Source organism: Xiphophorus hellerii, chromosome 16 (assembly GCF_003331165.1).
Source record: "Xiphophorus hellerii strain 12219 chromosome 16, Xiphophorus_hellerii-4.1, whole genome shotgun sequence".
Taxonomy (NCBI): domain Eukaryota; kingdom Metazoa; phylum Chordata; class Actinopteri; order Cyprinodontiformes; family Poeciliidae; genus Xiphophorus; species Xiphophorus hellerii.
In genome coordinates, this window is record NC_045687.1 from 10,564,330 (window position 1) to 10,582,304 (window position 17,975).

General features: G+C 39.3%; 3 protein-coding genes across 10 annotated transcripts; 2 read left to right on the forward strand and 1 right to left on the reverse strand.

Annotated features, from left to right (window-relative positions):
• Nucleotides 1-555: 555 nt before the first annotated feature.
• Nucleotides 556-11,031, forward strand: epn3a (epsin 3a). Of its 4 annotated transcripts, none has more exons than XM_032588580.1 (11): nucleotides 556-851; nucleotides 2,126-2,815; nucleotides 6,119-6,246; nucleotides 6,836-6,913; nucleotides 7,394-7,486; nucleotides 7,828-7,911; nucleotides 8,145-8,274; nucleotides 9,319-9,456; nucleotides 9,536-9,631; nucleotides 9,712-9,948; nucleotides 10,087-11,031. In XM_032588580.1, exons 2-11 carry the CDS (start codon nucleotides 2,278-2,280, stop codon nucleotides 10,380-10,382), a joined length of 1,818 nt encoding a protein of 605 aa, XP_032444471.1. In that variant the 5' UTR covers nucleotides 556-851; nucleotides 2,126-2,277; the 3' UTR covers nucleotides 10,383-11,031. The 4 variants fall into 4 exon arrangements, with proteins under 4 accessions (XP_032444471.1, XP_032444472.1, XP_032444474.1 ...); XM_032588581.1 differs by having other exon boundaries at nucleotides 2,129-2,815; XM_032588582.1 differs by having other exon boundaries at nucleotides 557-851; nucleotides 9,322-9,456.
• arl16 (ADP-ribosylation factor-like 16) lies at nucleotides 8,104-14,423 on the reverse strand. Of its 5 annotated transcripts, XR_004342504.1 has the most exons (7): nucleotides 14,259-14,422; nucleotides 13,924-13,979; nucleotides 13,163-13,279; nucleotides 12,950-13,065; nucleotides 12,551-12,820; nucleotides 9,232-9,918; nucleotides 8,104-8,659 (listed from the first exon to the last, which is right to left on the reverse strand). XR_004342504.1 is itself a non-coding variant. In XM_032588587.1 (5 exons), the coding sequence occupies exons 1-5, from the start codon at nucleotides 14,332-14,334 to the stop codon at nucleotides 12,655-12,657; spliced, it is 462 nt and encodes a 153-aa protein (XP_032444478.1). In that variant the 5' UTR covers nucleotides 14,335-14,423; the 3' UTR covers nucleotides 10,910-12,654. The 5 variants fall into 5 exon arrangements, 3 of the variants coding, with proteins under 3 accessions (XP_032444478.1, XP_032444477.1, XP_032444479.1); XR_004342503.1 differs by lacking the exon at nucleotides 8,104-8,659 and having other exon boundaries at nucleotides 9,079-9,918; XM_032588587.1 differs by lacking the exons at nucleotides 8,104-8,659; nucleotides 9,232-9,918 and having other exon boundaries at nucleotides 10,910-12,820; nucleotides 13,232-13,279; nucleotides 14,259-14,423.
• A 79-nt stretch (nucleotides 14,424-14,502) lies between these two features.
• Nucleotides 14,503-17,533, forward strand: fn3krp (fructosamine 3 kinase related protein). The gene is made up of 7 exons (XM_032588585.1): nucleotides 14,503-14,815; nucleotides 15,076-15,227; nucleotides 15,632-15,723; nucleotides 15,867-15,949; nucleotides 16,027-16,149; nucleotides 16,239-16,861; nucleotides 17,249-17,533. The coding sequence occupies exons 1-6, from the start codon at nucleotides 14,675-14,677 to the stop codon at nucleotides 16,575-16,577; spliced, it is 930 nt and encodes a 309-aa protein (XP_032444476.1). The 5' UTR covers nucleotides 14,503-14,674; the 3' UTR covers nucleotides 16,578-16,861; nucleotides 17,249-17,533.
• Nucleotides 17,534-17,975: the final 442 nt, after the last annotated feature.

Genomic DNA, 17,975 nt, shown 5'->3' on the forward strand with positions numbered 1-17,975 from the left:
ATGTGCTAATGGTGGAGAAACATCCTACTGTTACAGGCAACCTGTTTATATATATATATATATATATATATATATATATATATATATATATATATATATATATATATATATATATATATATAGTTTTTTTGTTTGTTTAATAAAAGTTTCATACTGCACCTTTAGTGGCTTTTTGTGGCCTATCGTTCTTGTGAAGATTGTCAATGACTGTCTTTTGGGAAACTGTCAAATCAGCTGTCTTCCCCAAGATTATATGGCAAAACAAAGTCATTCAGCTGCAAAAGCCATATGGTTTTTTTTTGTTTTAATTTAAAACAACTTGAAATGTCAAAAAACGTATTTGTTTTTTTTTTTTTTATTATTTTTTGGTTCCCTCTGGCCAAATTTTTTAGTTTTTCAACCAGTTTTCCAAGTTTAACCTTGTTTGGTATTCCTCAGCACGAACACCTGCTCCATTCAGACCAGGTTCTTGTCCTGCCGGTCATTAAAGGGTTAAGTCTGACTCTGCATGCACCGAGCACTCCTCCCTCCCTCGTTCCCTCCCTGCCCTGCTCTCCATCCATTTTTTTCTTCACTTTGCGTGTGTGTGGGTGTGTGTGTGTGTATGTGTGTGTCTCTTGTGCAGCCCCAAAGCCTGGATTTGAGAAATGAACGCGCAAGTTTAGTTTGAAAACAAACCATCGCGCTCAGTTTTAGATTATTTCCGAGTGTGCGGGATTTTCCTCTGCGCTTTCAAACACCCACACTAGTTGTTCCCTGTCCGAGAGGCAGCTACGGGATATGTCGAGAGGCGGGGACCTCTCTCTTTCCACCTAAATCCCGGGACCCTGCTGACGCGACATGACATGAAGGTAAGAAGGGGGAGATGGGAGGAATTAGCCAAGTCTTCACGGCTGATTTTGTTTGCTAAGGTTCCGTCGATGTTTTAACTTTTAAACTCGGAAACATAGCTGAGTCACCGTCACATACTTTCACCTACGCGATCGTCCCACTTGACGCAACAACGGCACCAATCAGCCGTCCTGGTTTGGGACAGAAAAGGACAAATAAGTCAGATTCTACTGCCCGGTTTAAATGTCTCTTCACGTTTGCTGTGAGAGCTCATTGCTCTGCTTTGGGAATGGTTTAATTTGGCTGCTGAACGATTAGGTTGATGAGAAAACCCATGGCTTCGAGCGAGAATTCAGAGTACCTCATGATTTTAGAGGAAACTTTTTCAAAAATTGTTTATTTCTCATAGAGTCATTGGTTTCACTGTGTTTTAAAAGGTGAACGTCTGAATCAGGTTGCCAGCTCTGTCACAAATACTTTTAATTTATACAGACGCACCCAGATTAGATGTTAAATTAGGCCTGAAGGAGAGTTTACCTGCCTCTTTAGCTGATTAATTTTACTATGAAAACTGCTTCTTTTTGCTAGATATATTTAAACCCAATTTGTCAATCTTATTTGCTTTGAGGACCAGCATCTCCACAGGACAGACTCGTTTTGAGCCGGATTTAAGGCATGTTGTCTGTTGCAGTTTGGTGACTTGCGTTTTAGGATTTACCATGAGGCCACTGTTTCACTCTTTCTACAATATAATCTTATTTATTGTCAATAGACAATAAGACAATAGTCACCAAAATGACTCTTCTAACAGCTACAAAACAGTTCTACCAGAACAAGCTGTGCCATCTGTTTATATAAACTGATAAATTTAGACAAAATAGTCACCGTTCAAGATAAAGTGGCTAATTCGGCTCCTTTAAGATTTAGTCTCTTGTTAAAAGTTTTTGAAACTTCAGAAGCTGGAAACATATATCTGCTGCTATCTGATGTAATCAACCCAGAACAACAAGTTTCTCTCCTTTCTGATAACACTCAGAGGTAAAATACAGGTTATTATATCAGCACATTATGTGGTTGTCTCTGCAAGGAGGTTATTATTTTTGAGTTTAAATGGAAAGAAGAGTGTGTGGTTAACGTTGTAGGAAACACTGAACTCTTTCAATCGCCATTTAAAAGTGACACTTTAGCTGCTTTTAGCTGATGATGACAAAAACGAGTAACAAGTGTGTGAATCCATTGTGATTAGCATGGTATCAGTGTAAAGGATCAAATTATTGCTGTGTTTTTTTTCCAGCAGGACCACGGTTGTGGACGCCACTGAAGTTGCCAGGTTGTGTCGACATTCCTGCAGTTATCTGCTGAACTGAGCATTCACCTCGCCCAAGGCAGTGGGCTTGTCCTGCTGTTTGTTCTCCCCTTTGCCGCACGTGAGACACTGCAGCCATCATGCAGAGTTCATCGCTTCGCCGGCAGATGAAAAACATGGTCAACAACTACACGGAGGCCGAGATCAAGGTCCGAGAGGCCACCTCCAACGACCCATGGGGACCCTCTTCCACCCTCATGGCTGAAATTGCAGACTTGACCTACAACGTGGTGGCCTTCACCGAAGTCATGGGAATGATTCTGAAGAGGCTGAATGATCACGGCAAAAACTGGCGCCACGTTTACAAAGCGCTCACGCTACTAGACTACCTGGTCAAAGGGGGCTCTGAGCGTGTGGTCAAATCATGCCGGGATAACATATACACCATTCAGACGCTTAAAGACTTCCAGTACATAGACCGAGACGGACATGACCAGGGTATCCATGTCCGAGAGAAGGCTAAGCAACTGGCGGCTCTGTTGAAGGACGACGGGAAACTGAAGAGCGAGAGGAGCCAGGCACAGAAGACTAAGTCACGGGTAGGAAGAGGCAACGCTGGACACACAGTACGCCAGAGCCAGGACGACTTCAACAGATGCAGATCACCATCGCATAACTGTGAGTTGCCCCAATTTTTACAAAACACGTGTATATTTACCTCAAGATGTCATAAGTTGGTAAAAACGGACCTGAATGACATCTGAATGTGGCATGTGACCCGTCATTGTTAAGGAATGTACAAATGACGAGTCAAAACATCACCAGATAGATACTGTGATTGGGTTATTTATTTTTAACACTACGTATAGTTTTCTGCCGACTTCTTACTTGTGAATCTTTACTGACATCCAACTGATTCTACTCTGATACTATCTTCTCAGGACATATTAATGAAGCACTTGGTCTTCTTGTTATGGTAAAATGTCAGTCAGACTCTCCCATCACAGCTGGATGTCTGCATTCCTTTCATTCTCCTTAACCGTCATGTCAGCTAAACTGGACTTACAAAAGAAAGGGGCCCAGCTGGTATCCGTAAATATGAAACCTCAACTGTGATGACAGTACTGCCGTAATCCTGGTTGGTGGCGTACAGTGCCTACCGAAAGTGTTCATTCTCATTGAACACAAACTTTAATTTCTGTCAATATGTGCAGTGGAGTGAATATTATGCATTTAAAAAAAAAGAAAATGTAAAAAAAAAAAAAAAAAAAAAAACTATGAAAAAGCTACCCTGACTCAACACTTTAGAGAGACACCTGTAGATCTTTCGGTTTGTGTCTCTACCAGCTTTGCTCATCGAGAGACTGAATTGCTTAAATAATAGCTCAAGCTATTGAATGGGGAGCATATGTGAATATTAATTTTCATATCTTACCACAGATTCGCAACTGTATCTGTCCCTGAACTTTTAAGAGACAGTAAGGCTATGCTCTAAAGTATCATACTGTAGCTATGGCTCTAAGTTAAGTATTATTACCCTGCTGGAAGGTGACCTTTGCCCCAGTCTCAAGTCTCCTTGCAGCCGCCAGCAGGTTTTTTTTCCCAGGATTTGACTCTTCTTCCAATCAAGTCCAATAAAATGCTTCTTTCCCTGCTGAAGAGGGATCTCCACCACCTTGTTTCACCACACAACTGGTATGCATCGGGAGAGTTGCAGAGTTAGCTGTATGTAGGTCAGAAAGTTCAGTTTTAGTCTCATCCGACCAGAACACCTTCCACAATCTTGCTGTGTCCACGACATTGTTTGTGGAAAACTGCAAACTGGACGTTGATTTTTTTTTTCTTGCCACTCCTCCATAAAGGGCAGACTTGTGAAGTTCATAATTAATAGATGCCCTGTGAATAGATTCTCTATTTAGGTGACTTCTAAAGGCAGTTTATTGCACTGGATTTTATTTAGCAATATCGGAGTTGAGGGGGCTGAATTCAAATAAATGCTTAGCTATTTTTTTGTAATTAATTTTTCATTGATTTGACCTTTTTGATCAGTTGTACTATTTTGTGTTGGTCCATCAATAAAAAAAAAAAATTCAATAAAAACATGCTGAATATTGAAGTTATAACAGGGCAACTTCTGTAAAGTTGTAATGCTTAACTCACTAAAGTACTTATCTCATACACAGACAAAACCTTGCTCATGACACTAAATTTACATGGTCAGTAATTAAATGTTGAAAGCTTAGGATAATGTACTTTGTGTTAGCGTGAAGCTAAAACAGACACTTCAGCTGAAGCTTAGTAGTTCATTAAATTATTATTGTAATGCCACTAGTTTTATGTTTGTCCTTCATAATTCTTTTTTATCTAATCTTTTCAGTTGCAACTCAGCAGTTTTAAAAATATTTCTTCCTTTTGCCCCCAGTAACAAATAAAAAAACGATAGGTGAAAGTAAACTACACAATAAAATGCAATGCAAAGATTGGGATTTGCACATTTTTATACATACACAGTATTACTAAAATTAGATCTAAGCAAAGAAGTTTTTAAGACAGTTTAGAGTTAATTCATTATGTTTTGTTGAAATATGGTAAAACGAAAGGTTTATTTGACAAAAAATAGATGTACCCTGCCTTTTAAATGAAAATTGAAAATCTCTGACCTTATTAGACAGAAAACAGTGGGATAAACACTGAATCAGAGTCAGTTTTGGCTGTAAAAATGATGATGAATCAGCATCAAACATAATCGACTATTTCAGTGTGTTTTTAGTGACAGTAATCAATATCTAAGCCAAGTGACCTTTCAATGTTGATTTAATTGCTGTTTGGTTTTATAGACAGACTAAATCTCACTGCAAACACTTTTTACTTCAGATTTTTTCCTTGTACTGAAAGTTTCTCTTTGCTTGATTTGTAGAAAGCTTTGATGTCACTGATTTATCAGTGACTGCAAACAACTCAAACCATATGATGTGAAAACCACAACCCCTTGTAAACATGTTTTTCTGTGGTATATAATTATACTTTAGTGCTCATGTTGTCTATATGGTTTTTATAAAGGTTGTTGCAGCAGACCTTTGTTTTCATAAAACACCACTTTCCTCCAGTGATTTCCTCAGCTTGTTTGATGAAATGAACACAGATGTGTCCTCAGAAAGTATCTCAGTGTTTACTAATCAATTTTCCTTTTGTCCAGCGAGTCTTCGATATTCCTTACCTGTACTTATCTGGGCTTTAAGCTTTGGGTTTTGATGCTACAGGATTGGTTTGTTTCATCCTGTCAATACCATAGTTAGCATGGATTTTTTTCCCAGATAGAAATCCATTTATCCATTCACAATTGTTTTCTACATCTGGGTAATCCTAGTGGGGGTGGGGGTGGGAGGTGGTGCCGATCTCCAGAGGTCAAAATGGTGACGGATGATGTAAGGGTTAGGATGTTAGCAGATATTCATTTTCAGTAAGTAATTCAGATCAGACTGAACAGCAGTAATCTGGAAATGATTGGTTTCAGAGATCTCAGTTTGCCAGCATTTGGCCTACTTCCTTATTTTAGCCCAGTGACCTACAGCCTGGCACCCAGACTGGTATAGTGCCAAACTTTCCTCAGTGAGTTCACCAAATCTACACATGCGTCCTGAGACCCTCTCAGAGGTTTTGGGGTAATAAGGTGGGCCTGACTCCAAATTCAATGCATCCATTTCTCTCCCCCCACCAGCAACCTCACTCTCCACACAGCAGCGCCATTGTTTTCGGCCCAGGCAGAACTGGGCAGGCTGTGGCGAGCCATGCCAGCTAAGGCCCTAAACAAGAGCCAATGGAAAATTAACATGCAACAACAGTTCTGGCTCTTTCCTGACCTTAAAAATCAGCCTGTGTGGTTTTGTTTCCCTTTCTTTTTCCTTCGGTAAATCTTTCTACTTCCAAACAAGTGTTCCCAAATTTTTGATAAAACTCACTCTGCTCTGTCTCTCCTTCTAGCCTCCCTTGCAGCCTCCCCTTCATCTCGACTTGACCCAGACCTCGAACAAGCCATTCCAGCTTCTAGTGGAGAAGAGGAGCTGCAGCTGCAGCTGGCTCTGGCTATGAGCCGAGAAGAAAGTGAAAAGGTACCTCAAACGGACATAACACACACATGCACACGCACACACACACACCAGCAGAATACAAAACTCCTTCTTTTCCAGGACACGTGTCGAACAGAGAGAGATTTCTTAGCTGCACTGCCTTCTAAAATTGCTTCACCCTCGTAAAACATTAAACAGCTCCTGCTCACTCACTTCTCCTGCCTGTCGTCGTGCCACCATTTCCTAGAGATGAAAATGATGCAATTGTGCGTTTATCAGTAATGGCACTTTGACCAATCAGTGTGAGTGATGCCGAAGAATGAGTAATCTGAGAGTGAGCAAGTGAGGAGCCAAACAGGAAATGTGCATCGATCCACTCCAGAGGACCCACATTCTGCATTATCCTGCATAGCAAGGGCAGCGTTTGAGATATTTATATGCTAAAAAAGTTTAGACCAAGTCAAACAAGGTGAGCTCTAATGAGAAATTGATTAGCATATATTTCCTTTATGTGTTTAAAAAAAATATATATCGCATTGTTCAAATGATTTCCCCATGAACTCAGTGATAAAATGCCTGGAATGTCTCCTTTTGATCAATCTTCCTCCTAATCATTCCTGCTCGACTCTAGCCACCTCCCACAGTGGGAATTGATGAGCAGACTCAGCTCCAGATCGCAATGAAACTCAGCAAAGAGGAAGCGCAGAAGGTAAAAGTAAACCTGGACCAGGGATGAGCCTGCCTTTGTCTTGCAGCACTTCACCTGTTGCTCTGCAACAACCAGCATCATGCACTCTCCCCCTTCTTTTCCCCTATAGATCTGACTCATAATATCCATCATTTCGTCACTTTTTAAACTAGACGAGGTCATCGTTCTCCAAAGATTAACCACCTGACTCATAATATCCATCATTTCGTCACTTTTTAAACTGGACAAGGTCATCTTTCTCCAAAGAATAACCACATCTAACCTCATCCTTCTTTACACACTAACCACTAGATTTCTGCTTTTAATTCCATTTGGTTGAGGTCAACACATCAGATACTCTGGCCTGGTGCTGAAAGGATTGAACCCTTCACCTTTATTTGAATGCTTACTCAGTAAAATTGCATGCAGTTAATAAAGAGGATGTCCAAGCTTTGTTTTTGCTCTGATTGTAATTTAAAACATGCTTACTTCCTCCTTCAGCCAGTGAAGCGGGCACCCCCTCCTGCTCTGGAAATGGACGAGGATGCCGAGCTCCAGTTAGCCTTGAGCCTGAGCAAGGAGGAACACCAGCAGGTAGTCATTACTGATTAACTTTAGGTCAACTTTCACTTCATGTTTAACCCTTTAGGTTTTCAAATGATATGTTTTTGGTTGCATTTCCACGGGTCATTTGTCTATTTTTATTCAGTATTTATGTGTCTATAACACACTGCAACACAATGGATCTGCATTGTGACAGTGATGCGCTGCATTCTCAGCACTTTAACCAGAGAACTCTCTACTTTGTGCCAACTGTGTGCATAGGCCGCCCCGGGACAGCGCAGAGTCATAAATATAGCATAATGTGACAATATGTGTATTTTGCCCAAAGCCGTCCTGCTGAAAGGCATCCATGTGTCTGTATCTGTTTTTAGGAGCAGCGCACTCGCCGAGGAGATGATTCTGATCTCCAGAAAGCCTTGGAGGAGAGCAAACGTGAAATGGAGGGAAAAGGAGGGGTATGAATTAGTTTTGACCTTTTATTGCCTTAAAGAAAGTAGAGGGTGATAATTTTAGATGTAAGAGTATGTATACAGAATCAACTAGAGAAAAGTTATTTATTAAAGTAAAACTTAAAATTATGCCACTGATTAAAAATGTACAAACACGTAAAATAACCTACAAAAAGTGTTGTAAAACAATAGAAATAATAGGTTTATCACCTGTTTATTTTTCTTGTTTGTGTCTTCAGACGGCCTTCATGGACCTGGTTGATATTTTCGCGGTACCTAAAGATGCACCGCCTAGTGACATTCGCTGGAATAACACTTCACACCAGGCAGCAACTGGAGCCAGGGCCACAGACCCCTGGGACTCTCTAGGTGAGCCTTGAGTACACGTAACAATCTATTCTGCATCAAAGAACGGCCAAAACATTTAATTATTAGATGTTATTAGAATGTAGAGACACACCTTAAGGAGTTGCAGCTGTGACTGAAATCAGAAGTGGTTCTAGAAAGTACTGAGGGAAATAGCTGTCAACTAACGTAGTAATCGATTAATCATTAACTGGAGTACACAAACTCAAAACAAAAAAAGGCTATTTAAGAACAATCTACTCAGAGTAGTAACTAAGCCAAAACTGTACAATAAATATATTTATATTTAAGATTTTAAAAAATAAGCATAAAAGAATCCCTGGTCTGTAAATATGTTAGAACCAGAAGTCCTCAAGTGGCATAGTTTTAGCTTCACCAGGTTCAAATTCTGTAAAAAAGAAAAAAAGATAAAAAAAAAACTCCTACTAAACAACTTTTGCTATCCAATCATTAATGGGTAAGTGCAAAAAATTTATGAATTAATGTACAAACGATCAGTCACATGCACTAAAGGGTTGCTGTTGCATTTTTGGCAGTAAAATATTTATTTTGTTACTTAAAAAAGGAATTGAATTATTTACATGCTCTAATGTATTTTTTATATTGTATAAAAAAGGCTTAAGTGGTTGCAACAAAATTCTGCACAAATGGGCCATTTTTAAAAATTTGATTAATCAAATCAAATCCATTACTAAAATAATTTAGTTGCTGCCCTAGAGGGAGCTGAGTCCACACTTTCCAGATTTTTTGTTGCAAAGCATTTTGAAAACCATACATTACTTTTCACTTTAGAACTATGCACTACACTTTAAACCTTTGTGTTGATTTATTACAAAAAATCCACATATCTATTTATGTTTGTAAACATAACAGAGTGAGAAAAGTTTGAACAGTATGAATATTTCTGTAATTGTGTCAAAATATCCTTGCACAATCAGTGTTTTTCTTACACAAATATACCTTTTTAGATGCAATGTGTAGCTAGACTCTGTTGATGGGAATTTTGCCCTCCATTTTGCTGATGAAAAAATGTTTTACTGCCAAAAGAAGACAAGACTCCAAGAGCTGATTCCCCCTGGATGGTGCCACCTTCCCAAAGCCCCCCACCACCGTGGGAACCTCCAGCGTACCCTTGGGATGCGCTCCAAGACATCTCCAAACCCAAAGCCCAAGATTGGACTTCTGGTAAGTGTGGGTTATCAGACACACTCATACGTCTCAAAAAAGTAAAGTAAAAACGTCACAAGTTGTGTTTTCTCCACAGCGTCCTCTGGAGTTGATCCGTTCTTAGCTCCGTCTGACAAAACAGCCACTACAGGAGCATTCATGCAACCTCCACTTCGAAGTGGAAGCCCTTCAGGTAAAGTTTTTCTTTCACTCAGTCTTTACTGGGTTTTGTGTATTCCACATTCTTACGTTGCTGCTTATCTCTCCTGCTAGATGGGGATCTGTTTGACGAAGCGATGGATGGTGGCCATGCGAGTATTAACGGTCAAGATGAGGACAATTCTGACCTCTTCAATATGTCTGGTCTTAGAGACAGCCTTGCCAACACTAAGCCTCGCACATGCAGGACACCGGAGTCATTCCTCGGTCCCACGGCTGCTTCCTTGGTAGACCTTAATGTGCTCATTCCAACAAATCCTCCTGCAAAGACCACAAACCCATTTTTAGCAGGTATTTTGGCACTATAAATGTTTGCACAACTACAGCTGAAAGCAGATAGTACACACCCTGTACATTTTTACTTGCTGTTTGGCATTCAACCAGACCAAAAAAAAGAGTAAACTAATGACTTTTTTTTTTTTGGTTCAGGTCTTAGTGCTCCTTCAGCTGTCAATCCATTCCAAGCCGAGCAGCCAAAAGTCAGCCTGAATGAAATGAGCTCTAGCTTTGCCTCTCCGGTTTCCCAGAGCACCTCTCTGCCATACAGTGCCTCACTGCCCCTGCCTACGAGCCATCAGGGTGCCGCCATACCTTCGTCACTCACCCACCCCACTCCGCCTGGTCTGGAGCTGCCAGTGAAGCTCCCTGAGCCTTTGTTGCCCTTCTCCTCAGCCAGCAATGAAGAATCACAAGCTTCACAAATCAACATAAACCCATTCTTATAAGGACCCTCCAAACTGGTCTAAAAAAAAGGAGGAATGCTCTTGGAATAACGCTCATTTTGCAAACCAAACCGCAGCCCTAAAGACTTGTCTGAAAAGCGTATTATTAATGGTTTTTATATCGTTGTATACAACAGTAATGCTTACATTGTTGCAAGCTAGTTCTGCTGCTCCACTACAACCAATGAAAGCTGTTGTACTGTTTTTAATGGGTAACAATTTCAAACAAAGCAGAAGCACACTTTGATATTACTTTGTTGTCAATGAGCTTTGTGGTTAGTGCTGAGCCTCAGATCTCTTGCAACAGGCAACACCTGCCCAGTGCCTGAAACGCTCCTGCATCAACTCATTTACCCGATGAACCTTCTCTGGACCAGAAATGATTGGTTTATTCAATGTATAAATATATAATTTGAAAATAATTGTGGGATTAAACTACCTATTGTGTTTTGAATTTCCAATATGCAAGATGGCAACAGGAATGTAAAACCATTTGCTTGTTAAAACACTAACTAATGAAATACAGCAGCAAATCTGCAACCATTTATTTTTATTCAGAATGATTTACTCTTATTTTTCCTCATCTCCTCTGTTATCAGAAGTACATTTAAACAGAAAATAATCACCCTAAGTAAAAAGCAAGCAAAAAACAGTTTGAGTCTTTGTTTTGCTTTTACATGCAAGTGGGTAAAATCTTGATAAAACTTAAAGGAACATCTAAATCTCATGTAAATCTCTCAATATTAAAAAAATAAATACAAATGTACAGAATTAGTAGCATCAGTTTAATTAAATAAAAACGCTCCAGAGACCAATGAAGGAAAAATAGTGTAGATATTGGCAAAAAATACATAAACATTTATGCTGTACCCCAATACTGATACTGGTATATAAACAAGTTGCCACAAAAATGGGTGCATCTTACAAAATTTTAATATCACTGAAAAAAAACAACTTTATAAATTAGAATGTCAACGAAGCTTATATAAATTCGTTATACTCATTAGTAATTTCCACAGTTTACTTACAGCTAAAGAAAACCTATAGAAAAATAACTTTAAATACAGAATTACAGAAATGTAATATATGGACTGGATAGCTGATTTAGGAGCTGTGCAACAAACAGTGGCACTCCACCATGAGTGAACATAACAAATGGTAATTTCTGAAAAGTAGGAAAACTTAATGGAAGGAAAAGATTCACTGACCAAGTCCTGACCATGAGCAGTTTGTTTTATTTGTTATATTAATTTGGGTTTGCACTAGCTCTTAGCTAGATATAACAGAGGAATAATTCACGGCCAGGTTTTAAAACAGTCCACTTTCTCCCCTCAATAATCCCTTTTTTGTGCTTTATGTGCGATTCAAGTCATTGTTCTGCTGAAAGAACTTAGATTTATGCCAGAAACTAATTTTAGTGATGAATCTTCCTCTGCACTTTTATCCACACCTAACAAATTATCCATTTCATCCATAGGCGTACCTTTATCTAGCTCTGTGTTTTTTATAGTGGCCTTCATTTTCTGGCCTATAAATAAACATGAAGAGTTGTACTTTGCTTTCCTCCACACAGCACATCATCTCAGAGCCACTGTGACCTACTTCTGACTGTTTCTGCAAACATTTGTACTTCTTTTTGTGTCTTTCTGCATAATAGTTTCCTCACTCGTTAGTTGGGATGTTTTATAACAGTATTCTAATTATATGCAAAATGTGATAACATTAATTTTATGCAATCTGTAATTGCACAATAAGCTTTTAATAATTTGTAATTCGAACCTCTAGAACCAGTAGTAAACTGTCTTTGCGTAGAGTATTTTTATTGATAAGTCACACTCCTTGTTCTCCCTCATTCATAAACCATTAAAACTTAAGAGAGTTTAAGTCAAACTCACATCCATATTTAGATTCATAATATTTAGCCTTAGCTTGCGGTTATATTACTGCTCATCAGGCAAGAATGAATTAGTTGGAGCGACTTGTTTAAAAGAAAATTGGCAGATGTAACCTATATGATGTTACTGAACAAACATCACAATGATTACTTCATACAATCATGTCCTTTTTCCAGCAAATAATAGGACAAATTTTCCTCTCAAATTTAACTTCTTACAAGGTTTGCAGCCCATTTTCTTTTTCTTTGTCCAGCATTAAATGCGGCATCAAATCACCTGAAATCAGAGTCGTTGCTGTAGACTGAGAATCTTGATGTAAAATGTCTAGAAGGCTTCTCCAAGTTCTCAGCGGAACGTCTCAGTAAAATCTCAAACACACCTCACTTGACTGTGACAGACTCCAGCCAGCCCAGAACCTCTTGCAAACCCTGTCCAGAGCGGGCACTGGCCTCCAGTGTTGTGATAGGCTGAGGAGCCGATGCAATGATGTCATCCATTCTGAACAGTGACTTTATCTCTGTGAGGCTCATGATACAAGGCATGTCCCTGGAAAAGATTGGAACGAAACATCAGCACATACATCATAACTCTATCCAAGACACAAGGCTGGGAAATTGGATCTTGAACTGACTTCATGTGACAACTTGCTCATCTGGACTGATGTGGATGTTATACCTCTTGTTGAAGAGAATAAGCACAGAGGTACTGCGCAGAGGCTCAGCAGAGAGCACAGACAGCAACTGGACACAGGAGGAGGATATCTGGACAATGTTGGCTGAATCCACCATGAACTATATAAAAAAGAAATAAAGATTCTAACTAAGAAAACAGTATTTTTTCTTAAATCGTTAACAAAGTAAATAATGCAACATGTATACATGCCCATACAATAACAGAGAAGCAGTCCTGGAAGTAACTGGGCCATATAGGCCCCATGCAGCCTCCAATTTCCCTCACTGTCACCTTCTTCTTTTTCAAGGTCAGGTCTGTTAGGTTGGTTCCTACCTGCAGAAGAGCAAATTGTGTGTTGACATTGTATTGATAATGTGCAGTCAGAGCTGACCCAAGAGTTTATGTATGGCAACCAAAACAGAAACGGATCATAGAACCTTACAGCCATCATTTCTTATTTCTTTCTGCATATTATATATAATTGAATATTGTGATACAAAATTGCAGACAAAATTATCCCCTCCCATGAACTTGTCACTGTTTTGAAATGACTCTCTCAGTGCTACTAAAAGAATTTTAAACACAGTATTCTTTTTTTTAAACATCCTAAGTTTATTTTGGATGCTTAGGAACATTTTCCCACAAGAAATACTGCTGACAGTTTTTGGTTTTCTTTCATTCACGTATTTTTCTTCCACCTTGACAAGAACCTACCAAGTTCTACACACATTAAAACCCTCATTCACTGTAGATGGGATGTTCTTTGGGGTTTTAAGCCTCTTCATCCCTTCTCCAAACATAAACAATATCTTTATGGCCAAAAAAAAACACTAGAAGAGATATAAATATACTTCTTGTAACCTGTTAGTATGGGGTCCAAACTGTTAAGATTGATTATTATTTGAGCCCGTTAAGAACGGTGTCGCATGAAAACCAAGTCTAGCATGTTCATATATAATATAAAACAATATGCTTACTGTGGGAAGAGTCGATGGAGGCGTACCCATTTCGCATGAACCATGTAAACTGATCAGTTCATAAACCTGTAAGGAAACATAACCAAAAAGGAGCAACTGCTGTGGCTTAAATTTACCCGTAAAGACAAATATTTTTTTAATGTTAGAAATGTCCAGGTCTTATATTCAGAGTTATTTCTCAAGCTATAAAACATATTCAATAACTTAACAAGTTCTGTCTGTCAACAGACGTTTAAAACCCATTTTACAGCAGGCTAATTGCAATAGCTACATTAGCCATTAGCCCGTTGTAAATCCTGCTTCAGTTTAAACATTCAGACGAGCATAAAGGATATTTTGTAGGCGTTTAAGTAATAAAGTCTTTCCAACACCAGTTGCCCCAAGAAGTAAACACACTTCTTTGCTGGTCATTTTGCGTTTTTCTGCATGGAGGTAGCAAGTCAAGACCGTAGTATCATGTTTTCATAGTCGCCTCATTTGGCAACCATAGTGACGCTCACGTGATTATAGTACTTAACCGTAATAGGTCGAGATGAAAATCAATCATCTCATGGCGTCCTCTGATTGGTCTTAACATAATCCGTAAAAATAATACGGAAACAAAACAATTCTCTCCACGGTTCTCTCATGCTCTAAAGAGTGCTCGTTGATTTAGACGACGGAAGCTGTCAGAGAGACGGACTCTGGTCTCCTGACCTGCTGCATTGGCATTTGTTTGTGATTTTACAAGGACAAGCTATAGAAGAACACCATGGAAGCTAAATTAAAGAAAGAACTGGGGACAAATATGCTGAAGTCAACTGGACACGCAGGCGGGGGATGCATCAGTGAGGGCCATAGTTACGACACTGATCACGGCAGAGTGTTTGTGAAGATCAATCACAAAAGCGGGGTATTTAGTTTTTTTTTTTTTATATGTCATTCTGATTAATAAACTGTTGTTTAATTTGGGTTTTAATCTTGAGTTTGCAATCTGTGACAAATTCAGGCTAGTGAAGAAAACAAATGCGTTCCAAGTCTGAATGCATTTGTTGTGCTGTGCAGTTACTTTTCGAATGACAATAATGCACACCGCGAACCTGGAAAATACAGGAAACTTGTCGAATGACACTGATCAGCGACTACGTTTGCTATTTTATTTTTTTTTTACAGGCCAAGTTGATGTTTGATGGAGAGATGTCGAGCCTGGAAACAATTTTAAAGACAGAAACTGTCAAAGTCCCGAAACCACTGAAAGTGATTGAGCTTGACACAGGAGGCAGCGTATTTGTGATGGAGCATCTGGACATGAAAAGTCTGAACAAGTGAGAGCTTCTTACTTGTATTTGCAGTGTTTTGTAGAAGAAAGAGGCATTAAAACATGTTGCCAGGTTACAACTTTAAACTTCAATGTTATTTTTGGTATTTATGTTTTTTCATAGATGAATACGATGTATGATTATGGTGTGAAAAAAATGTATTCATTATTTTTCCCTTTTTTTTACAAACAGAAATGTACTGTGAATTTGTATTGAGCCATCTGGGTCAATATTTTGTGGAACCATTACTTTGCTATTTTTGCCTCATGCTCTTGTACTTTTCTTTAGACTTAACAATTATGCACTACTTTATGTTGGTCTATCCTAGAATTAGACAGTGAAATACATTACTGTTTGTGGGGAGTAACATTATGTTCCTAAAAGTAATCTGTGTTAAATCCACTGAGCAGGTACTCTAAACAGCTGGGAGAGCAGCTGGCGGATCTGCACCTTCACAACAAAAGACTGTTGGAAAAACAAAATAAAGAGCAGCAAACAGTGGGTAATTTACTTGAACTTTATTCCAGTGCATGCAAACAACAGGCAACACTGCATTCACATGCACATTTTCAATGCTGCAAATGTTCTTTTTTATTATTTTCAAATTACACTTAGTTTTTTTAAATTATATGTCTCCCCTTGCAGGTAAAGGAGCTGGACACACCAAGATGGATCCTGTTGAGAAATTTGGCTTTGGTGTAAATACTTGCTGTGGATATATAGCACAGGTAAAACTTTATGTCTACATAATGTGTTGGTAAACAATGGCATCAGAATCCTTATTTGTTTTCCTTCATGTCTTTAGAAAAATGAGTGGCAGAGCGACTGGGTGCAGTTTTACTCCCAGCAGAGGCTGGAGCACCAACTGAACATGGTGGAGAAATCGCATGGAGATCGAGAGGCCAGAGAGCTGTGGGCAAAACTGCAGGTGCACTGACTATTAGAACATTTCTTGAAATTCTTATAACACCGTATGGTATCTGTTAATGTAATGCATACGTTATCCCTTCATTACAGCTGAAGATCCCTGAGTTTTTCACCAATGTGGAGGTCGTCCCTGCCCTCCTCCATGGAGACTTGTGGGGGGGCAACGTGGCAGAATGTGCAGATGGCCCAGTCATCTTTGACCCAGCTTCTTTCTATGGCCATTCAGAGTTTGAGCTTGCTATTAGTGGGATGTTTGGTGGCTTCAACAACTCTTTCTACTCTGCTTACCATGATAAGATTCCTCAAACACCAGGGTTTGCACAAAGAAACCAGCTCTACCAACTCTTCCATTACCTGAATCACTGGAATCACTTTGGAGGTGGCTACAGAGGCTCTTCGATAAGGATTATGAAGAATTTGCTCAAATAAAAACTCTCACAGTTCCAATTAAAAAAAGGTTTAAAGTCTTATCATAAGCCAGGTAATATCTAGATTTTTTTAGATTAAAAAACATATGGCAAAGAGTGAAATTTACTAAACATTCTAAAAGATTCTAAAATATCTAACTGCATGTTGGATTTTCTTAGATGTTGTATTGAAAATGGAGAAAAAACATTTGCAAAGCTAAAACAAATATGTTGCAATACTCTGCTGTATTATACACTATGTGTGATGCCGTGATTTAAAACAATAGCTAAATAAATGAAGTGTAGGTTTCTTCAAGGCTGCACAGTGGCGCAGTTGGTAGCACTGTTGCCTTGCAGCAAGAAGGTCCTGGGTTCGATTCCCGGCCGGGGTCTTTCTGCATGGAGTTTGCATGTTCTCCCTGTGCATGCGTGGGTTCTCTCCGGGTACTCCGGCTTCCTCCCACAGTCCAAAAACATGACTGTCAGGTCAATTGGTTTCTCTAAATTCTCCCTAGGTGTGAGTGTGTGTGTGCATGGTTGTTTGTCCTGTATGTCTCTGTGTTGCCCTGCGACAGACTGGCGACCTGTCCAGGGTGTACCCCGCCTCTCGCCCGGAACGTAGCTGGAGATAGGCACCAGCAACCCTCCCGACCCCATTAGGGACAAGGGTGAACAGAAAATGGATGGATGGAGGTTTCTTCAAGGTCATTAAACTTGGCTTGGCAGAAGAACAAACTCAAAGTATTAATCTGCTTGGGTGAAGATTTGAGAGGTGTGTTTCCTCTCATATCTATTATTTCATTACATGCAGTTGTCCCAAAGTAAATTACACTCAACAAGGATTGCAGTTCCTGGTATTTTAAAGATTTGCCATATGCAGTCTTGCAGTCTCCATAGTCTTTCTCCATGATCCTGATATGCATTGGCTGTCACACTTTTTGCTAGTAAACCAATAATAAATTATGCAATGATTCCAAGCATTTGTCTGAACTAAGTTTTCTATGTTATTATTGTTTCACTTTGCATGTTAAAATCAAAATAAAATGTCTTTATCACCATAAAGAAGCCAGGAATAAGTACAAACTTTTGTGGGTTAATAAAATGGTTTAACATTCTTCTTGGCGTTGTGTCAGGAAGACATGCAGTAGCCAACCTTTGAACTCTGAGCTCGACCCTGCTGCATTTTGTCTTTTTTTGAATCCAATCACTCGCCGTAGCAAGGCGTGGTGTTTCGAAGCACATCCAGTGAGGGGAATTCCGACTCTTGCTTAGGATTTGGATAATTTGATTCAGTTCAGCAACGACTCTTCCAAAATGGCTTTTCATTCACTAAGACCACTACCTCTTACAAACGAGTCGGGTTTGGAAATTGAATTAGCATATGTGCAAACACACATATGAGGATTGTCCGCATTGTTCA

Bases quoted from the DNA above. Each gene is read 5' to 3' on its own strand.
- epn3a (XM_032588580.1), top strand. From the start codon at position 2,278: ATGCAGAGTTCATCGCTTCGCCGGCAGATGAAAAACATGGTCAACAAC. The intron at 6,247-6,835 runs GTACCTCAAACG...GCTCGACTCTAG, and splicing joins GCCGAGAAGAAAGTGAAAAG to CCACCTCCCACAGTGGGAAT. The intron at 7,912-8,144 runs GTATGAATTAGT...TTGTGTCTTCAG, and splicing joins AAATGGAGGGAAAAGGAGGG to ACGGCCTTCATGGACCTGGT.
- fn3krp (XM_032588585.1), top strand. From the start codon at position 14,675: ATGGAAGCTAAATTAAAGAAAGAACTGGGGACAAATATGCTGAAGTCA. The intron at 15,950-16,026 runs GTAAAACTTTAT...TCATGTCTTTAG, and splicing joins GCTGTGGATATATAGCACAG to AAAAATGAGTGGCAGAGCGA. The intron at 16,150-16,238 runs GTGCACTGACTA...CCTTCATTACAG, and splicing joins AGCTGTGGGCAAAACTGCAG to CTGAAGATCCCTGAGTTTTT.
- arl16 (XM_032588586.1), bottom strand. From the start codon at position 14,334: ATGACCAGCAAAGAAGTGTGTTTACTTCTTGGGGCAACTGGTGTTGGA. The intron at 13,280-13,923 runs GTAAGCATATTG...GCTCTTCTGCAG, and splicing joins CTCCATCGACTCTTCCCACA to GTAGGAACCAACCTAACAGA. The intron at 13,066-13,162 runs GTATGGGCATGT...TTTTTTATATAG, and splicing joins AGGACTGCTTCTCTGTTATT to TTCATGGTGGATTCAGCCAA.